The sequence below is a fragment of the Uranotaenia lowii genome, unplaced genomic scaffold (genome assembly GCF_029784155.1).
Source record: "Uranotaenia lowii strain MFRU-FL unplaced genomic scaffold, ASM2978415v1 HiC_scaffold_135, whole genome shotgun sequence".
Lineage (NCBI taxonomy): Eukaryota > Metazoa > Arthropoda > Insecta > Diptera > Culicidae > Uranotaenia > Uranotaenia lowii.
This window is the reverse complement of record NW_026597355.1, coordinates 1-22,476: the sequence shown is the minus strand read 5'-3', so window position 1 is coordinate 22,476 and position 22,476 is coordinate 1. Positions and strand designations below refer to the sequence as shown.

Here is a 22,476-nt window from a genome sequence, read left to right as displayed (position 1 = left end):
TGATTAAAGCTAAACCAAAAACGATCGCAGTACAGGTATGGGATTGTATTTTATCAAAGCTTGATCTGAGCGTTTTGGAGAATAAAACGTAGAATTTTATAATTGCAGATTGGCATACTGTATAGGGAAAGATTTCATTAATAATTTGGTTGCATGTGAGTGGTGCATTCGGAATGTTTTAGGGAATTCAAACATGAGAATGTATTCTCACAGATAAGCGGACACGTTGATCAGTCATTTGCAGAATGGTTGTAATCATAAATCTACCGCAGGCGAATTAATAGGTTTAAAACATATAGAATGGAAAATTCTCGCACTGCGCTCAAAGGAAAATATGTAGTAAGGTTACAACTCACTTACTTGTGGGTTCGCCTTGTGAACTTGTCAGTTTCTGTATCACTCGTCCATTTGTTCGTTTAGCTGCGCCAGTAATGCTGCTCGCTGTGATTCCAGTTCCGACTCTGAAAGTGCGCCGTCATCTTCCGGCAGTTTGGGCGAACCGGGTGAGCTACCTTCAAGTCCAGGTGACCGATAACGACCGCCGCTACCGCTGCCTTTGCTCAACGATCTGGAACGGCGCTTATCCTTCTTTTTCTTGTCTTTCTTTTTCTACAAAAGTAACAGTATGTTAATAAATTGGTAAAAAAAAATTAAAATATTCATTATCAACTACCTTCTTGCGCTCGATTTCTGGCGACGGTGTCCTGGACGATGCCCCGTTCTTCGTCTCTAACGCCAGCAAGGAGGCTTCTTCGTATGCAGGGGAAAGCGAATGCTTCCGGTGCTTCTTCTTCTTCTTTTTCTTCCGGTCCCGTTCACTTTGTTGACCTTCGCTTTCCGATTCAGAAGTTTTGGAACGGGATCGAGATCTTGATTTGCGCTTTTTCTTTGACACTTTCTCATACTCTGGTTCCGACATTTCGGATTCCTGTAATTGAAGAAAGTTAAATTAACACCTTTTTATGATGTGAACCTAGTACTTTCAAGAAGAAAACATACCGATTTCGACGAGGACCGAGATTTCTTTTTGTGCTTCCGATTTTTCTTCGACTTTTTCGATCTTGAATGATGATGACTGCAGGAATCTTCCGCTTCCTTGACAAATTCTTCCCAAAGCCGCTCGACTTTGTCCTCCTTCTCGTACAGCTCGTAAACGTCTGTATCCATGACCAAACGCTGAGCAATTTCCCAACTGTCGCCAGCAGACAAACCAGCCTCGATCCATATTCCCTTGAGCTCGTTTTCCATCTTACGAATTCGACGAGTTTCCTCTTTGAGTCGTTCTTTCTCGGCAGCTTCCGCCTTCTCTAGTAATGAATTGTACGTCAATTTGACGTTGCCAGCATCCAAGGTAGCCGAACGTTTGTCTTCGCAAACGATGGTAGCAAAGTCTTCAAACGTGGTAACCGATTGGACGAAGAATTCTTTCTCTCGGAGGATTTCTTTGATAATCTTTTTCTCGTCATGGAACCGTGCTTTCAGATTCTCGACATAGAATTTGAACAAATCCAATGGGGTGGAACCGATTTGCCCAAGCATTGCAGAGAATCTTAAATCGGCAGAAATGATTGGATACAGCTCAACCCACAGGGACATCGATGTGAGCTTTCCTTCCTCGTGAAGACCGTCTAGTAATGCCAGAAACTGGTCTCGGTTTTTACGCTGTTGACGTTTTTGGCGCTTTTTTTCACGCTCCTTTTCTTCGTCTTCTTCACGTTCCAATGCGCGAATGTGCTCTTCAAAGACAATCAGAGCATCTTCCTTGTCCATACCCAAAAGGTTTACATCATTTTTGAAAGAATCATTTTCCAGCAGCATTACCTGTGCTTCTGACCACGTGGTCTGGTGAGAAACGGACGTCATAGCTTCAAGCAATTCTCCCAATACTCGCATATTACGTTTCTTTAAAACACGAGCCTCTTCTTTCTCGCGCTTAGCAAGGTTGAATATACAATCTTCATAGATATCTCTACGGTCTTGTTCCGGCACGGTTTTCCAAACATCCATGTTAGCAAACAGCTCGTCGCATCTATAATACTTCATAGTTGAATTCATTTTGTCCGAAGTCATGAGGAATTTTTCCAGCTCTTCTTTAGAACGTTTCAGCTTATTGCGTTGCTCTTCTTTCTCGTCTTTTTGTTTCTGCGTCTTGTACGCATTAAATGCTTGCTTCTTTTCCTGAAGCTTCTTAAATATATTAAACTTCGGATCTTTCTGCACAATTTTAACACATTGCTCCCAACTCGAACTGGAGGGAATATTCTTCTCTTTGAGGAATTCTTTAAAAGCTTCAATTGCCTCCTTCTTATCCTTGAATTCTACTACCGGTTCCTCCTCTGTCGGTACAGGTTCTTCCTCTTCCTTTTTAGGGGCAGGATCCTCGGGAACTTCAATGGCCGCCAGCGTCGCTGCCATGGCCTGATCCAAAGCTGAAGACGAATTCTCTGCCGACCCCGGAGTAACACCGGATAAGGACGTAAGCGAATCGCTTGCGGCGGCCAGTGCCGGTGATACAACTGGTAGAACAACCGGGGGAATCAACATTGGAATCGCACCAACTGAAGCAGCGGCAACTGTTTTCATAGCAACTGCCTTAGCCGCTTCCCCAGCAGCCCGTTCGGCGTCGACTTTCTCCTTCAGCTCAACATACTCCGGTGGAGCTACCCATTGCGATTCCTTGGTGTTAACGTTGTGGTAATACACCTTTCCTGTAAATGGAAGATTTTTAATACCAGACAAGAAACAAGTGGTTCTAACGGTAAACTATGTAAAAAAAAATCAATTACCTTGATCGGAGCGATACTCTTTCCAGGGACACTGGGATAGCAACTTTTCGGCTGGCGATTTAAGTTCGTCGGGCTTTTCCCAGGAGCTTTGCTTGGTAACACTGTTATAGAAGTAGGTTCGTCCATCCGGGGCCTTATGTTCCGTCCATTCGCTGACCACCGACGGAACCACCATTGGCAGTATCGTAGGCATGGCGCCGTGATCTGGTCCACTGGCTCCTCCCATTGGTGCTGCAGCACCTGGCGGTCCGAATCCGGGTGGGGGTACACTGAACGGAACCATCGCCGGAAATGGATGCCCTCCGCCGACCGGTGGAACCGACATAGTATGCACTGAATTTAACTTGTATCGGATAGCGATTTGAAGTAAAAATTAGGTTTTTATAGCTTTAACGAAACGCGTCGAAATTTTCCCGTTTTCGCCACAACAAATTTTATGCTGTCATTTTTTTTTTCTAGTTGACCTCTTTGGTTGACCTTTATACACACTATCCAACCGAATCTCAAAATTGAGTCTTCTAATCACACGCTGCATGTGTAGAATAAAATAGGAGCAAAAGAAAATAATCACCTAACATCAATCAGGATTTTACAAAAGATAGGATTTTAGAACGCTAAAAATTTCGACGAACTCATACAGATTTCTTAGAGAAAAAAGGAAAAAAAATACAGATTTCTTGAACCAGAATCTACATAAAAGGAGCTCAAGAAATCTTAGTTGTAAATGTGATTTTTATTTACGGGAAATCCCATGCAAGTTAAAAATGTTGTAACCAACAGGGGTAAATGACTTTTTTTACGCATTGATTTCGCTGAGTTTGGTAATCATGCTTGTTGAGCGTACAAAACAGTCAGTTCGTTTTGTTTGTTGTTTGTCAGTTTGTTCTGCAAATTATTATGCTGAAGCGTTCACGCGGAAAGGTTCCTTGCGTTGGAAATTTTTGAGAGTGTACGACAAGTATAACCCCGATTCTCTACAAACGGCGAAAAAATTAATTACCAAAGTTAAAGTGATTCTTTAAATCAATCGAGATACAATAATATAGTGATAATATCACTAAGTGCCAGTGGAAACTAAAATTCGAAGTTTAAAGTGCTCCACAGTTCGGAAAACTTGACTTGAAAGTTTTTGGGCTATCACTAGGAGTGGCAGTGCTGGTGGTTCGGCTAGATCCCAAGGATTAGAGCAAAGAGCTACGGGAGCCACGACAAAGAAAACCACCACATCATCCACCAACTCAACACCAGGACTTACCGAATCTGACACAGGATTAACAACCAAGTCTATCTACCTGGAAGCTGCCGACGCAAACAAACCTTTTCCGTCTCATGAAGTTGAGGTGGGAAAAATTCTGTTTTCGTTCGGCATAAAAAATTACAGCAGCATCAACAAACTGGGAAAATTTCGATTCAAAATTGAAGCAAACCCAACAACATCCTCCGAAATAGGAAAAATGAACCTCGCAGAACACAATCTCCGCATCTTCGCTCCCCCTACCGCACAGAACAGAATCTGTTTTGTTAAAGGTGTTCCCATTAGCTTCGGAACTGCTGAACTGTTGAAGTACACTGAAGCGGGGTCCAAGATAATTAAAATAGAGAGGATTAAACGTAAAGCGGGAGAAGAACTAGTCGACACCACAAACCTTAAAATTACTGTTGAAGGTTCGGTGGTTCCTAGATGCGTTCAAATATATGGATGTAACTTCCGAAGCGAACTATACATATTTCCGGTACGCCAGTGCAAACAATGCTGGCGTTTCGGACACAAAAAGGAAAAATGTACATCGACTACCAGATGCCTGAATTGCGCGGAAAGAGGTCACGAATCGGATACCTATACAAAACCGACCAAGTGTGCAAATTGCTCCCGCAATCATCCAGCTAATCACAAAAATTGCCCCGAAATGACAAAAAAGGATGGAAATTTTGAAACTCATGAAGAACAAACAGATCCCCTACCAAGACGCAAGACAAGAAATTCTCACCACCACTAACCGTTTTGCCATTTTAGGTAACCTTGGCGAGGAAGAGGATGATCAGAGTGTGATCTCTAATCACACTTCGCTCCGAACAAATCGAAACCTCCGCAGAACATCGGCCAGGGAAAGCATCCGTATGCACCAAGAAACTCCGGTGCTCTTCACTCAATCGGAGAACTCGATCAGAATCAGAGATTCTGAACACTCGTTCCAGGCAAACCCATACAGCCCGACAGAGTTCGAAAGGTTCATAGACAAACTTAGAAGATTCCTAATGGAGGAATTGAGATGCTACAACTGGATCTCTCCGCTACAATCCATCCACAACAAGATCCTGCATGGAATCAAAGGTACCAGCAATCCAGTTCAGTCAGACATTCTCCTTATCGAAGTCGCTGACGAAATAAACAAGGTCATAAACTACCTACAAAAATCACAGGAGAACATCAGAACCGAAAGCTACAACAGTGGAGTGTAAGGCATTCACGATCTTGCAGCAGAACACTCGCAGTATACGTCCAATGGAATCGAAGGCAGAACTTTACACCTAACATCAATCATCGCAGGTTTTTACAAAAGATTGGATTTTTGAATGCTAAAAATTTCGACGAACTCATACAGATTTCTTGAACCAGAATCTACATAAAAGGAGCTCAAGAAATCTTAATTGTAAATGTGATTTTTATTTACGGGAATCCCTAAATTAAAAAAGTAACCAACACTCAGAATCAAAACAACCCAAAAATAAGAACGCCAGCGCATCAAAACAAAGTTCGGATGTCTTTCTTAATTTTGGGCTGCTGTCAATATACCAAAATCAAAGTTCGAAGCTCGAACTGAATACCCCAAAAAAATTTCCCTTTGTTTTCAGTTAGTTTCGTTTTGTTCCCAAACACAAGTCGGTCACTTTGGAAAAAATTGTCTGGATTGGATTGGATCGGAAGGTAATTTTGATTTAATTATATACATTTTTATTCTAAAACAGAATTTTCCAGACGTGTCCAGCTCATCTGTTGCATTTGCTTCAGGCGGATTTGGAATAATGAGCAATCTAACCTAAAAATGGAACAAAAATAACTGACCGGAAGTCGGGAGGAGGAAGAATGTATTCGCCAATGGAAACGTCCATTTACTGTAATCCGGAGCACCAAAAAACATTTGTTTATATGCAAAATAGTCTCTGTTGCATGAGAAAACACACGAACCATAACCGATGTTTTGGAAACGATTCAGCAGTTCCGGTTACTACGAAGGTGAGCTAAATACTATTCGTATTTATCATTATATACTTTTTTAAGCCTTCTCACTGTTTCATTTTAGATCCATGAGGTTCCAGCTGAATGACCGGATCCATCGTTCAGATCAATCCGAAATTTTCGATCAATTACGTTCGTTGGCAGTACTCTTTCTCTCCGGACCGGCGAAAATATTGTGCCTTCCGATGGCAAAAAGTCTGGTTTTATTAAGTTGCGTTCTCGATATGTGAAAAAAGTATAATTCCTGCATGCCATGGTCACACGATTGAAACAATTTTTTTTTAATAAAATAAATATATTGATCATAAATTAAAAAAAATATTCATTAAAAATGTATACTCCCTTTTAATAAGCGGTTCTTGAAACGAAAAATCCCTCCCGAATGACATGCCCCAAAATTAAGTTGTGAGAATGACGTTTATTCTCAAGTTTGGGAAAACCCCCTCAAACTCATTTTCGTCGGGAGCCAGTTTCATCCGATTTTGCGGCATTCCAACTTGGTTTTGGGTTATAACACCCTAGAGTGAACAGGGGTAAATGACTTTTTTTACGCATTGATTTTGCTGAGTTTGATAATGCTTGTTGAGCGTGCAAAACAGTCAGTTCGTTTTGTTTGTTTTGTTTTGTCAGTTTGTTCTGCAAATTATTATCTCAGGCGTTCACGCGGAAAGGTTCCTTGCGTTATCAATAAATTATTTGAATGTTATAATTATGGCTGCGATAGCCCTCCAACCGACTGTTCGATTACCGAAACAATGCCGTGCTTGCCTAGCCCAGGATAACGACGATCTGGTTTCGGTGCAGCTTATACAAGAAGGTGTCACCATTAGGCAAATGATTCAGGAGTTGACGGGAATAGAGGTCAGGAAAATAGTTATTAGTTTGAAAAATACGATCAACTTACTGTAGAATAACATGATTATGCCTGTTTATATTTTCAGGTTTCAGCTAACAAAAATCTACCTCAAAATGTATGCTTGATGTGCTTGGACCGGCTCCGGAATGCTTACAAATTGCGTCTTCAGTTTCTCGAATCAGAGCAAATACTTTGCGACCCCACAGAACGTATCTGTTCAACCATCGAACAAAAGGCTAATGAAACGGGAATACCTGGAATAGTTCAACTGGAAATTCAAACTTTGGTCAGTAACGAATCGAACGAATATGACAAAATGGATAGACGAAGAGGCCACCTATCGGAGTTCGACCAAATGTCATCGAATTTGACCGAAGAAGAAAATTCGCCAATGGGGGTCGAAACGAGACATCAGACCAGGGAGGGAAAGTTATATCTCGAACACGAGCTGATTGATTATGAAGTTCTGTCTCAAACGGATTTTTATAACCACATAAGGTTCCACCCCTATCCATGCTGCGGCTGCTATGAGCGCTTTTCGGACCGAAACGAGCTTTATATGCATGGGTTGCAGGTCCATGCATCGCCACAGGACTCTGAACAAGGAATTTCTACTGAGGAATGTCCTGTTTGTTTCAAAAAATTTGTAAATCGCCAAGCGGTTTTGAATCATCGAAATATCCTCGATGGAAATCGATTCCACTGCATGGAGTGTGATGTTTTGCTGGAAACTCGAAAACTTATGTTAGAGCATATAGAGCACAATCATGCGGTAGAAGTGTATGAAGATGAGTTGTCTAAATATGATGGTGAAGATTTGGAAGATTTCCACGCTGAGAACAACTGGGTGTCTCGAAATGACTCAAATTATGGCCTTCTGGAACCGTTGTCGCTTCTTTGTTGTGGGTGTAATGAGGTATTCAGTGCACGTAAAGACCTTGAAGAACATTCAAGGAAGGTCCACTTACCGAATAAAACAACGAACGAGAAAGCACTAGACCTATTTCCTATCGAGTGTAGTATCTGCTACGAACGTTTTGACAACGATATACATCTGTTTTTACATCGAGTCGCACCTTACAAACAAAATATCGAAGATTCAAAAGAAGATATTCGCAAAAAAACGTTGTCACCGCCCTGTCGTGGATGTAAAGAGTTGTTCCATACGTACGAAGACATTCAGAAGAATTCACAAGTCCACTATGCAAGAAAGATAGCAAACCTCTTTGAAGGAATGGTACCGCGTAAATTTTGCTTCGAGTGCATTACCTGCTACGAACGTTTTGACAAACAATGGTTTCTGATGCTGCATCGAATTGCACGTTACACACCTCTCAATGATTCGATTGAATTTGAAATCGACATATCTCCAAAGGGTAACTATTATTTTTAAACTATTTCTTCTGTCTTGTAAAATGGTTTTTCGTTGTAGCTTTTAACGTTGCTTTAATCTGATTAATAAAGCATCGTATAAATGTTCTTCATGTTATTTTAGACGAAACTCCTGAGATGTTTAAATCGGAGGTATTGAGTATTGCCGCGGTTGGATTGGATGAACAATCAGAAAACGAACAAGAAATAGAATTTATTGAAGATTTTTCTGATAACAAGCAAGAACGATTCGACAGCGATAACTTTGATAAATCTGATGAATATCTTCACTCGGATGACGACGAGGCGACGGGGATATCTTTTGTAGAAACGAGAGCCAACAAATATTTGCCAACGAGACAGCGGAAAGAAATGGGAAGAGTTCCCGGAAATGTTCTTCGGATTGTGGAACAACTGAAAGGCTACAATATAGTCGAAATATTAAAGGAGCGCTGTTGTTTTTGCTTGAAATTTTTCGACTCTGTAGAAGTGCTCGATTTGCATGTGGTTCAACATCATCGAGTTTCGTTGAACGAAATCGGTGAGAATCCTGTCAGATATCAGTGTGAGTATTGTTTACGAAATTTTAATATCGCCCTGTTGTACGTGGTACACAAACGAATCCGTGAACAGAAGCAGTTTTACCAATGTAGGTTGTGCGATTTCGTTATTGACAATGTGTCACGGCTCAAGAATCACATGCTCCACAATGAACAGCACGCCAAATATTTCAACTTGGTGCGACACGACGTTAGCGATCAGTATGAGATTGTACAAATGCCTGGAAAACGCTGTTGTGGATGCGACAACTATTTCGACAATACCGATTCCCTTGCTGAGCATTCTTTGATTGAGCACCCTAGAGATCCTTTGAAAGATTCCTTGAAAAGAACTGTTGCTTGCAAGATTTGTGATAAACGCTTCTACACCAAAACAGAGATGGAAGTTCATCAAAAAAAACAAGGATCTACCACGCGCTTCAATTGCAAGTTGTGTGACTTCAGTACTCCGAGTAAAGCGAGAATGTTGAAGCATCTATACAGTTCTATCCACAATCAAGCTCTTTCAGAAATTCAAGTGAAGGATATAAAAAGTAATATCAATAAAGCGGGGACATTATATTACTGTTGTTTCGAAGGCTGCAAGCTGGCGTTTCATACTACTAAACTATTCAATGATCATATTGAAAAAGCACATAGCAAACAAAAAGCTCAAAATATTGCCGATTTTGGAGCAGTAGCTTCTGATCGCTTACAATGTGAGCATTGTTTCCGTGTGTTTCGGACATTAACGCACCTCAAGCAACATCGTCTGCATGATAAAATGCCAAAAAAGTTCGTGTGCGCTCAGTGCGGTATCTCAAAATCCAGCAAGGCTTCGTTGAAGGTGCACGAAATGCTACATACGGGAGAGAGACCTTACCATTGCAAAATTTGCGATAAACGATTCACATCACAAACGATACTTTCGTCACATCTGAAATGTCACGCCCCTAAACAGTATCAGTGCAACGATTGTGGAGAAAAGTTCGCTCGAGGGGAAAATTTAAAACGCCATATCCGACATCGTCATGCAGAGGCCACTTTCAGCTGCAACTATTGCCCAAGGAAAATGAAAACTCGCGAAGCGCAGCTACAACACGAACGATCGCATACAGGCGAAAAACCATTCGAGTGCAGAACCGCGGGTTGTAGTAAACGATACGCCAGCATAACCGATCGAAGGCGGCACGAAATGCTCAACCATACCGGGGAGCGGCCCCACTGTTGTTCTTTCTGTAGCGCCTCGTTTGTACGCAAGCGACAACTGACTGTCCACGAACGGAAGCATACCGGGGAGCGCCCGTTCGCCTGCCAACGGTGCGGCAAAAGCTTCATCGATGCACCACAGTTGAAGAAACACACCTGTTACGAATCTGTTAAAAATCAAAGTATCCCACCAGCGCTTTTTTGAACATTCAATAATTTTTTTTCTGTGGTTTTTCAAAAACTGTTACTTTTTTATGAATAACCCTACCCCCAAATGATTCAAGAATAAAACATGAAAATAAAATAAATAAAAATAAATAAAAATCTTGATACTTTAAGATCTTTGCTTGAATCAAACCGACATGGATGGATGAAAAAAAATAAACCTGGACGAGCAAAAGTGACAACCACAACACAAAAAAGTTTGGAAAATACGTTTCTGCTAGAAAACAAATGTGGTTTTATTAGAATAAATGTTAAATAAAGTTCAGAATCAATGTATCTGAAAGTCAACCAATAAAACAGAAAACTTCTTACAGTGTGGATTGTGAACCATCTTTATGGTTACTTTTCACTTTAAAGGAATATTATTTCGAATGTGCTGAAAAAGAACAAGAATAGGGTTATAATTTTACCGGTACTGGAGTATTAGAATTTAAAAAGTTTGGATTATAATATTATCTTTAAAAGTACCTGTTGACACATTGTCCTGTAGATAACATCGTCGTCCCATGGTCCTCGATCTGGAAGAGTTACTTTGTGCCTGCGAAGTTCTTGCATACACTCCTTCAAGGACATTTTTTGTATCGGATCAATTTTGGAGTTGTGGATATTTGTGCATATTTGTTCGATATAGTGTTCCCTAAATAAAATAAAGTTTTGGTTTTAAATTGCACCGTAGTAGAAATCAACCTTACCGGCACAAATTTGTTCGAGAATCAAAATTCCGTTTGCCGCATTCACCTTCGAACGTTTCTTCGATTTGTGTAGGAACTTTGCATTTACTGTTTTCAAAGGTCTGTACAGGGGAACTAACTTTATTCGCCTAGAAACAGAAAAGTGTGACAATTACTATATAAAAATAACTTTTATTCACATTTCCAACCTTAATTAATGCCTCCAAATCTTCAAGCTCCATTTCTCTCAAGTAAAAAAGGCAATTTCTCGGATGGTGGCAATGCATCCCCATAGTGTAGCAATCCTTGTACAGACTGCATTGGGAGCCTTTTTTATATTCATTATTGCAACAAGAGCAAAAATTAAACCCGCACTGTGTACAAGTAAAGTGAATGCAACCGCCGCTCGTCTTTGAATATTGGAACAAACATTTAGGGCATTTTATACCGTTTTCCTGCATATGTCGGCTGATCGCATCTTCCTGCAATTTTGGGCAGTTAGATTTCTGCCAGTCTTCAAACATTTCACACGCAATACCTTCGTGTTGCTTTTTCCACTGAAAAAAATATTACAAATTAGAACTTTTTCCCTAGAAACATTTGACAGATATACTAACTGGACTTTTGCATTTCACGCAAAAAATTTCGTTGCAGTTCGAGCAAATGAATCGATTTGTTTGTTTATTGACAAACATACCGGATGTACATTTTACGCACCAGCAGAAATTCGGTTGGTCAGAAAGAAGCTTATCTCTTAGTTTTTGTTGGAAAATTGAGTAAGTATTCTGATCTAATATAGATCGCATAAACGTTTCGAAGCAGGAGTAATCGAGATTCTCAAATTGCTCGTGGGAGCCTTCATCATACGGACAAATTGGACAAAGATTATCAACGATGAGCAAACCAGATTGAATTTTTTCCGTGAAAAAACTTTTTGCGCAACTCTTGCAAATCTTGTGGCTGCAATATAGCATGCTCAACATTTCATCGGTTGTATAATCCATCATACAAATTTTACAGATATGAGATGATGCTATTTCATCCATTGTGCAACGGTCTTGCATTGCCTGCGCCATCGCATCCACGACTTCAACGATGCTCGTCTTCTTCTTTTTTCTGTTATATCTTCTCCTGGATGATACGAAAGTTGTTGAGGGCCAGTATCTTTTCGCTCTTTTCACGACACTCGCAACCTACAGAAAACCAAATATCAAACAAGTTTGAAGCACACAGGAAAGGTACATTTTCTTGCATAGTTCAGTGCACACTTCGTATGCTGAAATTAATTAACTTAAACTAAAATTAACTGGATTTTGATCATCCGTTACGAAAGTTGCCTAGCGGATCAAGTAGGCGCAAAAATGTGCTTTGTAAACACGTGATGGGAAGAACGGCCCCTTGCAACCCATGCTTGGTCTAATTGTACTAAAATCGTTGTTTCTAGTAGACGTCTTGTTTTCTCTCCCTTTTGAAATGTTACGCGAGGTACCGATACCGACGCTGACCACCACGGGTAAACAAACAAAAATCATCATTCATCGCTTTTTTTTGTGGGTATTTAAATATTTGTAATTCTATTTTTTTCTGTTTAATACTTATATGCCTACGTCTTAATTTAGGTTAAGTATAAAGTCGTAAGAAGTATGCAGGCGGAATGTCGGTTTTGTACGAGTACGGGGGTCGCAGTTAAACTACATAGTGAAGCCGACGTCGCTACAGAAGCCTCAACCAAATCCACATGGGCAGATATAATATTCGAGTTGGCCGCTGTCCAGATAACGCCGAGCGATGAGGACAATGACGACGTACTCTGCTTGAAAGAATGCGTCCCAAGGCTCAGAGATTATGTCTTATTCAGGCAGCAGATTCAAAAAGTGGAAGCCACCAGAAATATGTACGATGATTTAAATTTCAATCTGCATACCTCAACTCTAATCAACAGTCAAGTACCCAGATAATCACGGAATGGTTTTATTTTTCAGGAAGAGACATCCGAGATCAGAAGAGGGCTACGATATGGAATATCTGGATGATGAACAAGAAATGTGTGACAAACATGGAGCTCACATCGAAGAGCCGTCCGACGAGACTAGACTAGATGGTGAACGTATGAATTTATCTAACGAACTAATTTTGACTCAAATGCATTTTGATAATTTCGACTATTTCGAATTTGCCGGCGTCCACTGTTGTGGTTGCGACACTATCGCTAGAAATGAAGATGAACTGCTTGTCCATGCTGGGAATGTTCATCGCCCGAGAACGGAATCAATACATTCACCTTATTGCAGCGTCTGTAAGCACTCTTTCCCAGCAACAGAAGATGTCGAAAGACATCGCAACCAGTTTTCACAAAACATAATTTTCTATTGTAAATTATGTCAGCGCCGGTTTATGGGCAAGGAAGCTTTCACCAGTCACATCGAGGATAGCCTGCATCGGACTCAAGACGATCAAACAAAGCATGCAGACCTTGACAACACTTGTGATGTGTTAGGTTTAGAAGTGAGCAGTGAACAAATTGTCGTACCACCACCTGTCGAGGGTCAGGAAGTGGAAATAGAGTACTGCGATCTGAACTACGATAAGTCTAAAGAAAACATAGGTCTTCCAGATCCTAAACTTATTAGTGGCACTGAAGACCAGGACCATTACCAGATCATATTTGTGGAAGATGCTGAACGCTGTTGTGTATGTGGAATTTTCTTTCAAACTTATGAGGCGTTATTAGATCATGCACGTTTTGAGCATCATAATGGTGTACAATTCGGTATTGGGCAAGATAAAAACATGTGCGAAATTTGTCATGTTTCCTTTAAAATGCCCAGTGCTTTGAACGCCCATCGAACCCACAGTCGGTTTACTAAACGGATGTATCACTGCAAAATATGTCAGCAAACTTACAATCGCAAGTTTCATTTGATAAGACATTTCAAATCAACTCCGACCCACCACGATGCACTACCTTCTGTTCTGGAATCCTTCGGAGAACCGCAGTACAAACCATCAACATTGAATAAAAATGGGGATGCATTTGCGTGTTGCTTTTTGAAATGTTCACTCCTATTCAATTGCGAATCTGATCTGGCCAATCACGTACTAGAAAATCATGCACCACGTCGAAAACTGAACGATGCTGAAAGGACGTGCAACGATTTCCTTTGTCCCGTTTGTTTACGATCCTTTTCATCTCAAAAACTGTTACAGTTTCATAGGAATCGTTCTTTGAAGAAAAGGCACATCTGTAGCTTTTGTGCCAAATCATTTCTAATCCCAAGCGAACTACACGAGCACGAACTTCTGGTTCATTCCGAGAACATACAGCGGCATCTCTGCGATATCTGTCACAAGGCTTTTCGCACAGTACAGCTCATGAAAAATCATCGACAGACTCACAAACAAGAACGGAACTTCGGATGCAACCAATGCAGTGCTTCGTTTCAATTTCGATTTCAACTTCGCAAACACATGAACGCCGTCCACCCGACCAGTTTTCCGTACGAATGTAGCTTCTGCGAGAAGAAATTCTCCACTAAAAGCAAACATGACCTACACCGGCGATCACACACGGGAGAACGACCATATCACTGCCGCTTTGAACCCTGCACAAAAAAGTTTTCCCATGTCACAGATCGCAAGCGCCACGAGATGGGAGTGCACACCGGCGAAAGGCCATATCGATGCGAGCACTGCCCTGCAGCCTACATTCGCAAAAGGGAATTAGTGCTGCACGGTCAGAAGCACTGTTAAATGTTAAATATTAATAAAGGCTTTCTCTATACCATTTCCCAACTCTATTTTTACAAGCTCTTGATATATTTCGTTCGCGCAGGAAATATCTTATTCTTTACTGAACAAACAGTTGCCACAGCAAAAGCAGATGATAACTTAAAAGGTTTTATAAAAACTCAGCACTTCTGAACTTCGTATTGATAACTATTGAACTGAGAACACCTAGGAATGACTATAATTACTTCGTTCATGAACGATAGGTTACTGCGCAGTTGCTCGAGAGCTCACAAGAAAATCTCTTCCTTACATATTTCTGAAATCCTTCAACGATTCGTTCAGCATGATGACATCCGGATTTTCTTGCTCGAATCGAGTCGGTTCATGTTCACGTTCGTCATCACGCCACTCGCCAAAGTTCTGTTTCATCACGTCGGGTTGCCGGTTCTGTTCCTCTTCCTCACGCTGCGCATTCGTTCAAGAGTGTATGTATCATGTCATCGGAGTATGGTCCAGTCAGAAATTGTCGGATGAAGGAGAATCGAATGGTGTAGGGTAAAATTTACTTCACGTTTTCAAATCGTTTAACGAAACGATAGAAAAATGATAACGATAGTTATAAATGTTGCTTGAGTTTTAAAAATTTTCAAACAAAATAATAGATAAACCAACATACTAGAGACAAGAATTACTATTTACCTGCTTATCACTCTTAGCGAACTTGGTGAACATATTGGCGAAAACCTTCTTCTGCTGTTCATTATATTCCTTAATTTTCTGTTTGCATATAGTGACTTGGTTGAGGGCAGCCTTATTTTCCGGCTCCAATTCTCGCACGGCATTGAAGTCGAGCAGAGCCTTTTCAATATCGCCGAGGGCGAGTCTAGCTTGACCTCTTCTGTATAGAGCTTTAACACTTTTGGAATCAATGTTCAGGGCTTCGTTGCACTATAAACAAAATCCATTTATTGAATCAATTATCTACTAGGCAACGAAGTATTCTAACATTCCAAGTAACGAATAAGATCATGATACTTACAGCATCCTTTGATTCATCATGTTCATCTAGTTTTTGATGACACAGAGCCTTATTAAGGTACATGATAAGTTGGCGTTGTTTCGCTTCCTGTGAATCTGAAAATATAAAAATAAATTAGTTTGACATAGTCCCTTACGGTTTACCTCATCGAGAACTAACCACTGCTGGTAAGGTAATTCAACGATTTTTGATACATTTTAAGAGCTAATTTAAATTTATTATCCTTGAAGTATGCAGTGCCTTTCTGTTTGAATAGTTCGGATTGAGCTATTCTCTGTTCATCATCCAATTTCCAACTGTCCGGTTCCCGCTCGAACTCTTTCATAGTAATTTCATAGACAACCGTGGCATTTGCTGGTACCACATCTGGCTTTCCCTCTGATCCGAAAGCATACTTCGGTTTCAAAACTAATCTCGATGTTTCACCCTTTTTAAACTTTTCAATAGCAATTTCAATTCCGGGAACAACTCCTTCTTTCTCTCCTTCGCCAATATGGAATTCCACATCCCTTTCTTCGAAAATCTTATCTTCAAAGCGACCGACTATATGGATCTTAACCAAGGCACCGTCGTTTGGTGTCTTCTTACCCTCACCAACCTTCAAAATAAAGCGCTCGATACCTCTGTCCGAGTTAGGGCTTAAATCTTCACCCTTCCATCCAAGCATTTCTAACTCAAAGTTCAATGTAGAATTCGGCGGAATATTTGGTGGACTACCCGACGATCCGTATGCGTAGTCTGGTGCGCATTTGAGGATGCATTTTTCACCCAGCTTCATGGTGGCCACACCCATATCGAACGCCTTAATTACCGAACTACGGCCCAGCTGAAACTCGAACGGCTCATTTCGGTCCCGGCTGGAATCAAATTGTTTACCATCCGAATCCAGTGTTCCAGTGTAGTGAAGCGAAACAGTGCAACCAGAAGACGGCGTCTCTTCCCCAGATCCCTCCTGGAGAATCTGCTTCTGGACTCCACCATCACCGGAAAGATCGACGAAACTCATGTTGCTATCGTAACTCAGCGATGAATGCTTTTTTAAGCTTCTGACAAGGGAAATTAGCTAGCGTTAGGCCAACAAATCGTGTGAATATACTTTTTCAACTGACTAACTTTATGTTGCTTTGAAGTCTGTGGTTTGTCAGGAACGATTGCTGCAAAAATACTTTGAGAATTTTACTTTTATCAATCGGAAATTACAAAAAGCCGCAAACCACATAAATTTCTTTCTTACCAGTCTAGCAGCAAACAAGACAACAAGAAAAATTAACGATAAAAGCTCCCGCAAAATTTGCACGCGGTGCAACAAAACGAAAGTTCTGGATTTTGCACCGAGATTAACAACTGGCTAAAAATTAAATGATTTCTTCATCACACTAAACACGATGTACCCACTTCATAAGTTCTACTAGACTTTTTCTCCGTGTATTCACAAGTGTCACATTTCTTTAAGGAAAATAATAAAAAGGTAAAATTTACCGACACGCTCGAAATTAATTAACCAATTATCGTTAAAAAGTAACCATTTTCACACCTTTCCGCGTTAAGTGATTTTTTGGTTTCTTCCATAGAAGTCATTTTTTGACTTCTCTTGAGAAGTGGAAATATGGTTACTTTTTAACCGCAAGAAATTATTGCGGGGAAGTTGAAAAACGGTTAATTTTGAACCATATCACAAAATGGAAAGAAAGCGGGTGAATTAATAATTAAAAATGCTAGGATTTAAAAGTTTTACATAAATAAAAATACACTTCGGGTTTTAAAGATGTTTTTATTTTATTTTTTTGCACTTTATTTGCCCAAGCAACCAAAAGTCGCGTTTTTACTTAACTCCGAACTCCGAAGTTCACATTTGGCTGAAAAAATGTTTTACGGGAACTTCAGGTGACTCTTGTCGCGTAAAAGTTACTCAGGAACTTCTATCGCCCTTTGAAAGGATAAACTATCGATAACGGAACTTCTAAGCGCATTCAATAGAACTACTTTCAAGAAGGTCGATAACGTTCGCGTAACATTCTAAAACGTACCATTAAGATACTTGAAGGTGTTTTGAAGAACCTATATGGGAATACTAAGCGACATGTCAAAAATGTCTTTCAAGAAGGTCGATAACGTTCGCGTAACATCCTAAAACGCACCATTAAGATACTTGAAGGTGTTTTAAAGAACCTATATGGGAATTCTAAGCGACATGTCAAAAATGGCTGTCAATTTCTTGTCATGGTATTTGTTTTGTTTATATCTGTACTGATATTTACCAAAGGAATTCAAGATTTTTTCGAATTTTTCTTATAAATTTTAAGATATTCGAATAAATTTTTGATGATGCGAATTATTGTTATTATTCATATTGTGTACTGAAAGTCCTTCAAACGACATAAGGAACAAACTATTGACCAACCTATTCAATCATCTCAAATGATATTGAGTTTAAATACTAATTATTACAATGGCAATGATCTATTGCTGGATTGGTCGAGAGGCTGGTGAGTTTCATCGCAATCTAGAGAGCAGCGGTTCAATTCCCTAGGCGTGTAAGCAGATTTTGTAATCAAAACAATATAATTAAAACCAATGAGATAGACCATGATAGACCGGCAACCTAGCAATCTGACATCTGATTGTCAGAACAATCTGTCAATCGGATTTTTTTTCGGCGCGTAGAAGTTTCTTGACATTCTCTTAGAAGCTGAATAGCGTTCTCTTCAGCCACCTAAACGAACTTGAAAGTAGCTTTAAGAACTTAAATTTTGGGCTGATTAGCATTCCCTTCAGACACAAACGAGAGCTGATTAAGCTTCTGTGGAACCTTTTTAAGGGAATTCTGGTTGCTTGGGTGTAGCTGCCTATTCATGCAAAAGCACACTGGCCGCAACGGGCATTGCTGTTTTTTTTTCTGATGCGGTTATCAAACCCGCGTATTTATCTCGCACATCCAGAACTCGATACCGATCGGTGTCATCATCTTCAAAGGAACAAATTGAAGAGATGACTTATTGTGTGGAGCAACCACCGAAATTTTGTGAACCATTTTCTTTAGATAGGATTCAATAACCATCGATGCTGTTACCATTGATACCTCCACCCTCAATCACATCGTCAGTTCAGAAGAAAAACATTTCCGCGGATCAGAGTAGCTTCCGCCGCTTGCTGGTATTTGTACGGGATGCTGCACGAAAACTCTCGGGGCTTGAGAAGATCAAAGTGACCGAACTGGCAAATGTGTTGATTGGCTATCAGCTTGTTCGCAAGAAATACTCTCGCAACTGTCAACAAAGAATGGCAAATTTTAGATTTTTATAAAAAAATTTTCAAAAAAGCAAATGAAAAGCAAATATTTACCTGCCTGATGATTTTCGTTGCGGGGCACATATAGCACCATCGAATCGTCGGCGGACATTGTGATTTTACTGCACATTTCGATGTTATACAAACCAAACCAAACGTGACCAGGCCAAGATTGCAGGCAAACCCTGTGGGGGAGTTGGGATAAATAAATTGATCTTCACTTTTTGTAATTATTGGATTTATTTCAACTTACCGAACCGCCCGCCGGGCAAACCCGGATCGAAACCCGAATTCGAATCCTCTACGGTGCCAGCTACCTCCGGTTGCTTTCTGCATCTGACGATTTTTCTCGATCTCATTCTTACGGTCGCTCTAGGCCAACTCCAGGCGCCGAGATTTAAGAACTGCGGATTTTTGATAAAAGCTCGTTTGCGTAAACAAAATTTTCAACACAAAAAAAGCATTCAAACGCAATTTCTACTGAATTCAGAGAAAAAAAAACACCTACCTTTAAAAAGAGTGCAAATTTCAGGATTAGGCCATCGTGTCTTAAAAGTTTTCCATGAGTGAAAATCCTTTAAATTTGATTTTTCGTTCCCTGAAATAGTAAATCGCGACCGGTCAAACTTCCAAAATGGCGGTGTTCGTTTATTTTATGGATGAATTTCTAACCAAATTTGGTTGAATGCTGAAGAACTTCTCCTATGGTTAAAACTTGTGCGAAAAATATCGTTAAAAATTAAACAAATTGATAGTTCTCCATCGATAACCAAAAAATGGTTACATTTTAAACAAAAATGGTTAATTAAAATCGAGCGTGGAGATAAAAAGGTGAATGTTGTGAAATCCAAAGGGTAACTTTTACCTCACCGCGGTGAAACTCACCAGGTAAAGTTTACCTGAATCGTGTAGACAAAAAAGGTATAGAATTAACCTAGAAAAATAGGTAAATCCAAAAAAGGTGCTTTCTACCTCTTCGAGGTAAAGCTTACCTCGCAACGAGGTGAAGTTGACCTATGGATTGCGCTAAACAAAACTATACAACGGTACTTCGAAACAAACCCGTTTATTGAGGTTAAGTTGGTTTTTTTTATTCAGGAATAAGTTTTGTTTCGTGCGCAATACGTGAACATAGGAACAGAAAGGTAAATTTAGCATTAGATTTCATTTTTTTTGTACTTGTTCTCATCCAGATCCCGACAACGTTACACGATTTGTCTATGTATCATTAGACAGAAAATGGTTGAATTTTTGTTCTGAGTGTCATGTCAGTGTGGTCAGTGGTGTAACCAGATTCACGAGATTCACGACCACTTATTCAAAAGATGTTGGTCACACGATACATAGACAAATCGTGTAACGTTGCCGCCGTCTGAACGTTACACGATTTGTCTACACGGAAAATAATAAAAAGGTAAAATTTACCGAGTTAGCAAAGGTGAACGCTCGTGAAAGCCAAAAAGGTAACTTCTACCTCTTCGAGGTGAAACTCACCTCACAGCGAGGTAAAATTTACCTGAATCGAGGTTGGGAAAAAGGTACAATTCACCGAGAAAAAAGGTGAATCGTAAAAAGGTAAATCTTACCTCGTAGCGAGGTGAAGTTCACCTGAATTGAGCTCAATAAAAAAAAGTATAATTCACCTAGCAAAAAAGGTAATTCCAAAGAAGATAAAACTTACCTCGTAGCGAGGTGAAATTGACCTGGATTGAGCTAAACAAAACGGTACAATCATCTCGAACAAAAGAACTATTTACCGAATCCGTTTATTGAGGTTAAGCTGTTTTGTAGTTCAGAAGGGAAGTTTTGTTTCGTGTCAATATGGCAAAATCGGAACAGAATGGTAAGTGTTTTCTTAGCTATTATTTAGTTGTGCTGGTTCTCATCATAATAATTTGCTTTTGTTTCAGATCGGCCCAGCTCCGTCATCCTCCAGATATCATTCCGGAAAAGCCGGACCTGACTGGATAAGTCGCCATTATGCCGCGGAAGAACGAGAAGTCGAATTGCCACGAGCTTGGCGAAAAAACCTCAATAATTTTTTTAAACAAGGTGATATATTTAAAAAATAATATAATTAATTGTCCCTATTTATTTATAAAATAAATATAAATTTTTCAATGAATTTTGTTTTAATTTTTATTGAGGAAACCAACCAAACCAACAAGCATTTACCTTTCAAATCAGTGAATGGGAAAACGATATTATTTACTATTTTGCTAGGTGAACGGGAAAAAGGTAAAATTTACCATTTTGCTAGGTGAATTGAAAAAAGGTAAAATTTACCTTTTTGCTAGGTGAATGTAAAAAAGGTAAAATTCACCTCGAAAGAGGGGTGGAAAAAAATCACCTCGCAAAAAGGTAAATTTTACCTTTTTATTATTTTCCGTGTATGTATCGTGTGACCAACATCTTTTGAATAAGTGGTCGTGAATCTCGTTTTTAAGCTTTTTTTCCTCAGATTTAAGCTTTTTTTGCCTTGAGAGCATAGGAGACGAAAGCTTAAATCTGAGGAAAAAAGCTTAAATCTGTCAAAACGAGGGGAAAAAAGGGGAAATCTGAAAGATGTGCTCCATACGGTTTGAATAGCGTTGCCGCCGTCTGGTAACGTTGCCGCCGTCTGGCTCCATACGGTTTGAATAGCGTTGCCGCCGCCTGTCTGGGTGCAGGCGGCGGCAACGCTATTCAAACCGTATGGAGCACATCTCTCAGATTTCCCCTTTTTTCCCCTCGTTTTGACAGATTTAAGCTTTTTTCCTCAGATTTAAGCTTTCGTCTCCTATGCTCTCAAGGCAAAAAAAGCTTAAATCTGAGGAAAAAAAGCTTAAAAACGAGATTCACGACCACTTATTCAAAAGATGTTGGTCACACGATACATAGACAAATCGTGTAACGTTCAGACGGCGGCAACGTTACTCGAGCATAGTAGATGAAAGCTCAAATCTGAAGAAAAAAGCTTAAATCTGTCAAAAAAAGGGGAATCTGAGAGATGTGCTCCATACGGTTTGAATACACGCAGAAAAATAGAAATTAGTTTTAAAGGAAAGTGCCGCAAAAACAAAGGATTTCCGTGTGACCTTCGCTGGTACCGCCCTCCCTCACTACGTCTTGATTGACGGAGTTTTAAGGCTTCCTGTGCGACTCTTCGTGCCTCGACCCATGCATTGTCAAAATTGCATCAAGTTGGGGCACACAGCGTCGCACTGTTGCAATAAGCCACGCTGTCCCCAATGCGGGGAGAATCATGGGGCTGGAGCATGCTCAGCAATAGAGCAGAAATGTATCTATTGCGGGGGCTCACCCCATGAAATCTCCTCGTGCGAGGCATTTAAGAGTCGTTGGGATAAACAGAAGCGCTCTTTAAAAGAACGATCGAGACGTTCTTATGCCTCTATCTTAAAGAGCGCTTCTCCACTGGCCCAACCTCATTCAAGTAACATTTTTTCTGTGTTGCCAGTTGACAACGAAGAGACCACTGATGAGGAGAACCCTTTTATCTTCGTTGCGAACTCCCGGAAACGAGCT

General features: G+C 40.2%; 5 protein-coding genes across 8 annotated transcripts; 1 reads left to right on the top strand and 4 right to left on the bottom strand.

Annotated features, from left to right (window-relative positions):
* Positions 1–202: 202 nt before the first annotated feature.
* LOC129759272 (pre-mRNA-processing factor 40 homolog A) lies at positions 203–3,241 on the bottom strand. Its single transcript, XM_055756684.1, has 4 exons — positions 2,787–3,241; positions 1,000–2,708; positions 674–928; positions 203–609 (listed from the first exon to the last, which is right to left on the bottom strand). The coding sequence occupies exons 1-4, from the start codon at positions 3,109–3,111 to the stop codon at positions 397–399; spliced, it is 2,502 nt and encodes an 833-aa protein (XP_055612659.1). The 5' UTR covers positions 3,112–3,241; the 3' UTR covers positions 203–396.
* Positions 3,242–6,591: 3,350 nt separating this feature from the next.
* On the top strand, positions 6,592–15,187 carry LOC129759270 (uncharacterized). The gene is made up of 6 exons (XM_055756679.1): positions 6,592–6,885; positions 6,966–8,256; positions 8,376–10,199; positions 12,340–12,449; positions 12,515–12,789; positions 12,878–15,187. The coding sequence occupies exons 1-6, from the start codon at positions 6,736–6,738 to the stop codon at positions 14,643–14,645; spliced, it is 5,418 nt and encodes a 1,805-aa protein (XP_055612654.1). The 5' UTR covers positions 6,592–6,735; the 3' UTR covers positions 14,646–15,187.
* LOC129759274 (E3 ubiquitin-protein ligase lubel-like) lies at positions 10,447–12,265 on the bottom strand. The gene is made up of 5 exons (XM_055756689.1): positions 11,513–12,265; positions 11,105–11,452; positions 10,917–11,044; positions 10,693–10,861; positions 10,447–10,600 (listed from the first exon to the last, which is right to left on the bottom strand). Exons 1-5 carry the CDS (start codon positions 11,969–11,971, stop codon positions 10,571–10,573), a joined length of 1,134 nt encoding a protein of 377 aa, XP_055612664.1. The 5' UTR covers positions 11,972–12,265; the 3' UTR covers positions 10,447–10,570.
* Positions 14,689–17,005, bottom strand: LOC129759273 (FK506-binding protein 59). Of its 4 annotated transcripts, none has more exons than XM_055756685.1 (5): positions 16,898–17,005; positions 15,823–16,817; positions 15,664–15,758; positions 15,324–15,572; positions 14,689–15,089 (listed from the first exon to the last, which is right to left on the bottom strand). In XM_055756685.1, exons 2-5 carry the CDS (start codon positions 16,667–16,669, stop codon positions 14,931–14,933), a joined length of 1,350 nt encoding a protein of 449 aa, XP_055612660.1. In that variant the 5' UTR covers positions 16,670–16,817; positions 16,898–17,005; the 3' UTR covers positions 14,689–14,930. The 4 variants fall into 4 exon arrangements, with proteins under 4 accessions (XP_055612660.1, XP_055612661.1, XP_055612662.1 ...); XM_055756686.1 differs by having other exon boundaries at positions 15,823–16,709; positions 16,777–16,907; XM_055756687.1 differs by lacking the exon at positions 16,898–17,005 and having other exon boundaries at positions 14,947–15,252; positions 15,823–16,884.
* A 1,359-nt stretch (positions 17,006–18,364) lies between these two features.
* Positions 18,365–19,642, bottom strand: LOC129759282 (uncharacterized). The gene is made up of 4 exons (XM_055756697.1): positions 19,460–19,642; positions 19,205–19,355; positions 19,006–19,136; positions 18,365–18,929 (listed from the first exon to the last, which is right to left on the bottom strand). The coding sequence occupies exons 2-4, from the start codon at positions 19,285–19,287 to the stop codon at positions 18,763–18,765; spliced, it is 381 nt and encodes a 126-aa protein (XP_055612672.1). The 5' UTR covers positions 19,288–19,355; positions 19,460–19,642; the 3' UTR covers positions 18,365–18,762.
* Positions 19,643–22,476: the final 2,834 nt, after the last annotated feature.

Bases quoted from the DNA above. Each gene is read 5' to 3' on its own strand.
- LOC129759273 (XM_055756685.1), bottom strand. From the start codon at position 16,669: ATGAGTTTCGTCGATCTTTCCGGTGATGGTGGAGTCCAGAAGCAGATT. The intron at 15,759-15,822 runs GTTAGTTCTCGA...TTATATTTTCAG, and splicing joins GAATTACCTTACCAGCAGTG to ATTCACAGGAAGCGAAACAA. The intron at 15,090-15,323 runs GTAAATAGTAAT...ACGAATGCGCAG, and splicing joins TCGCTAAGAGTGATAAGCAG to CGTGAGGAAGAGGAACAGAA.
- LOC129759272 (XM_055756684.1), bottom strand. From the start codon at position 3,111: ATGTCGGTTCCACCGGTCGGCGGAGGGCATCCATTTCCGGCGATGGTT. The intron at 2,709-2,786 runs GTAATTGATTTT...TTCCATTTACAG, and splicing joins AGAGTATCGCTCCGATCAAG to GAAAGGTGTATTACCACAAC. The intron at 929-999 runs GTATGTTTTCTT...CTTCAATTACAG, and splicing joins CTCGGTCCTCGTCGAAATCG to GAATCCGAAATGTCGGAACC.
- LOC129759274 (XM_055756689.1), bottom strand. From the start codon at position 11,971: ATGGCGCAGGCAATGCAAGACCGTTGCACAATGGATGAAATAGCATCA. The intron at 10,862-10,916 runs GTAAGGTTGATT...TATTTTATTTAG, and splicing joins TCTCGAACAAATTTGTGCCG to GGAACACTATATCGAACAAA. The intron at 10,601-10,692 runs GTACTTTTAAAG...GTTCTTTTTCAG, and splicing joins ACAGGACAATGTGTCAACAG to CACATTCGAAATAATATTCC.
- LOC129759282 (XM_055756697.1), bottom strand. From the start codon at position 19,287: ATGCAGAAAGCAACCGGAGGTAGCTGGCACCGTAGAGGATTCGAATTC. The intron at 19,137-19,204 runs GTAAGTTGAAAT...ACTCCCCCACAG, and splicing joins TTTGCCCGGCGGGCGGTTCG to GGTTTGCCTGCAATCTTGGC. The intron at 18,930-19,005 runs GTAAATATTTGC...CTTTGTTGACAG, and splicing joins CAACGAAAATCATCAGGCAG to TTGCGAGAGTATTTCTTGCG.
- LOC129759270 (XM_055756679.1), top strand. From the start codon at position 6,736: ATGGCTGCGATAGCCCTCCAACCGACTGTTCGATTACCGAAACAATGC. The intron at 6,886-6,965 runs GTCAGGAAAATA...TTATATTTTCAG, and splicing joins AGGAGTTGACGGGAATAGAG to GTTTCAGCTAACAAAAATCT. The intron at 12,450-12,514 runs GTATTTAAATAT...GTCTTAATTTAG, and splicing joins TTCATCGCTTTTTTTTGTGG to GTTAAGTATAAAGTCGTAAG.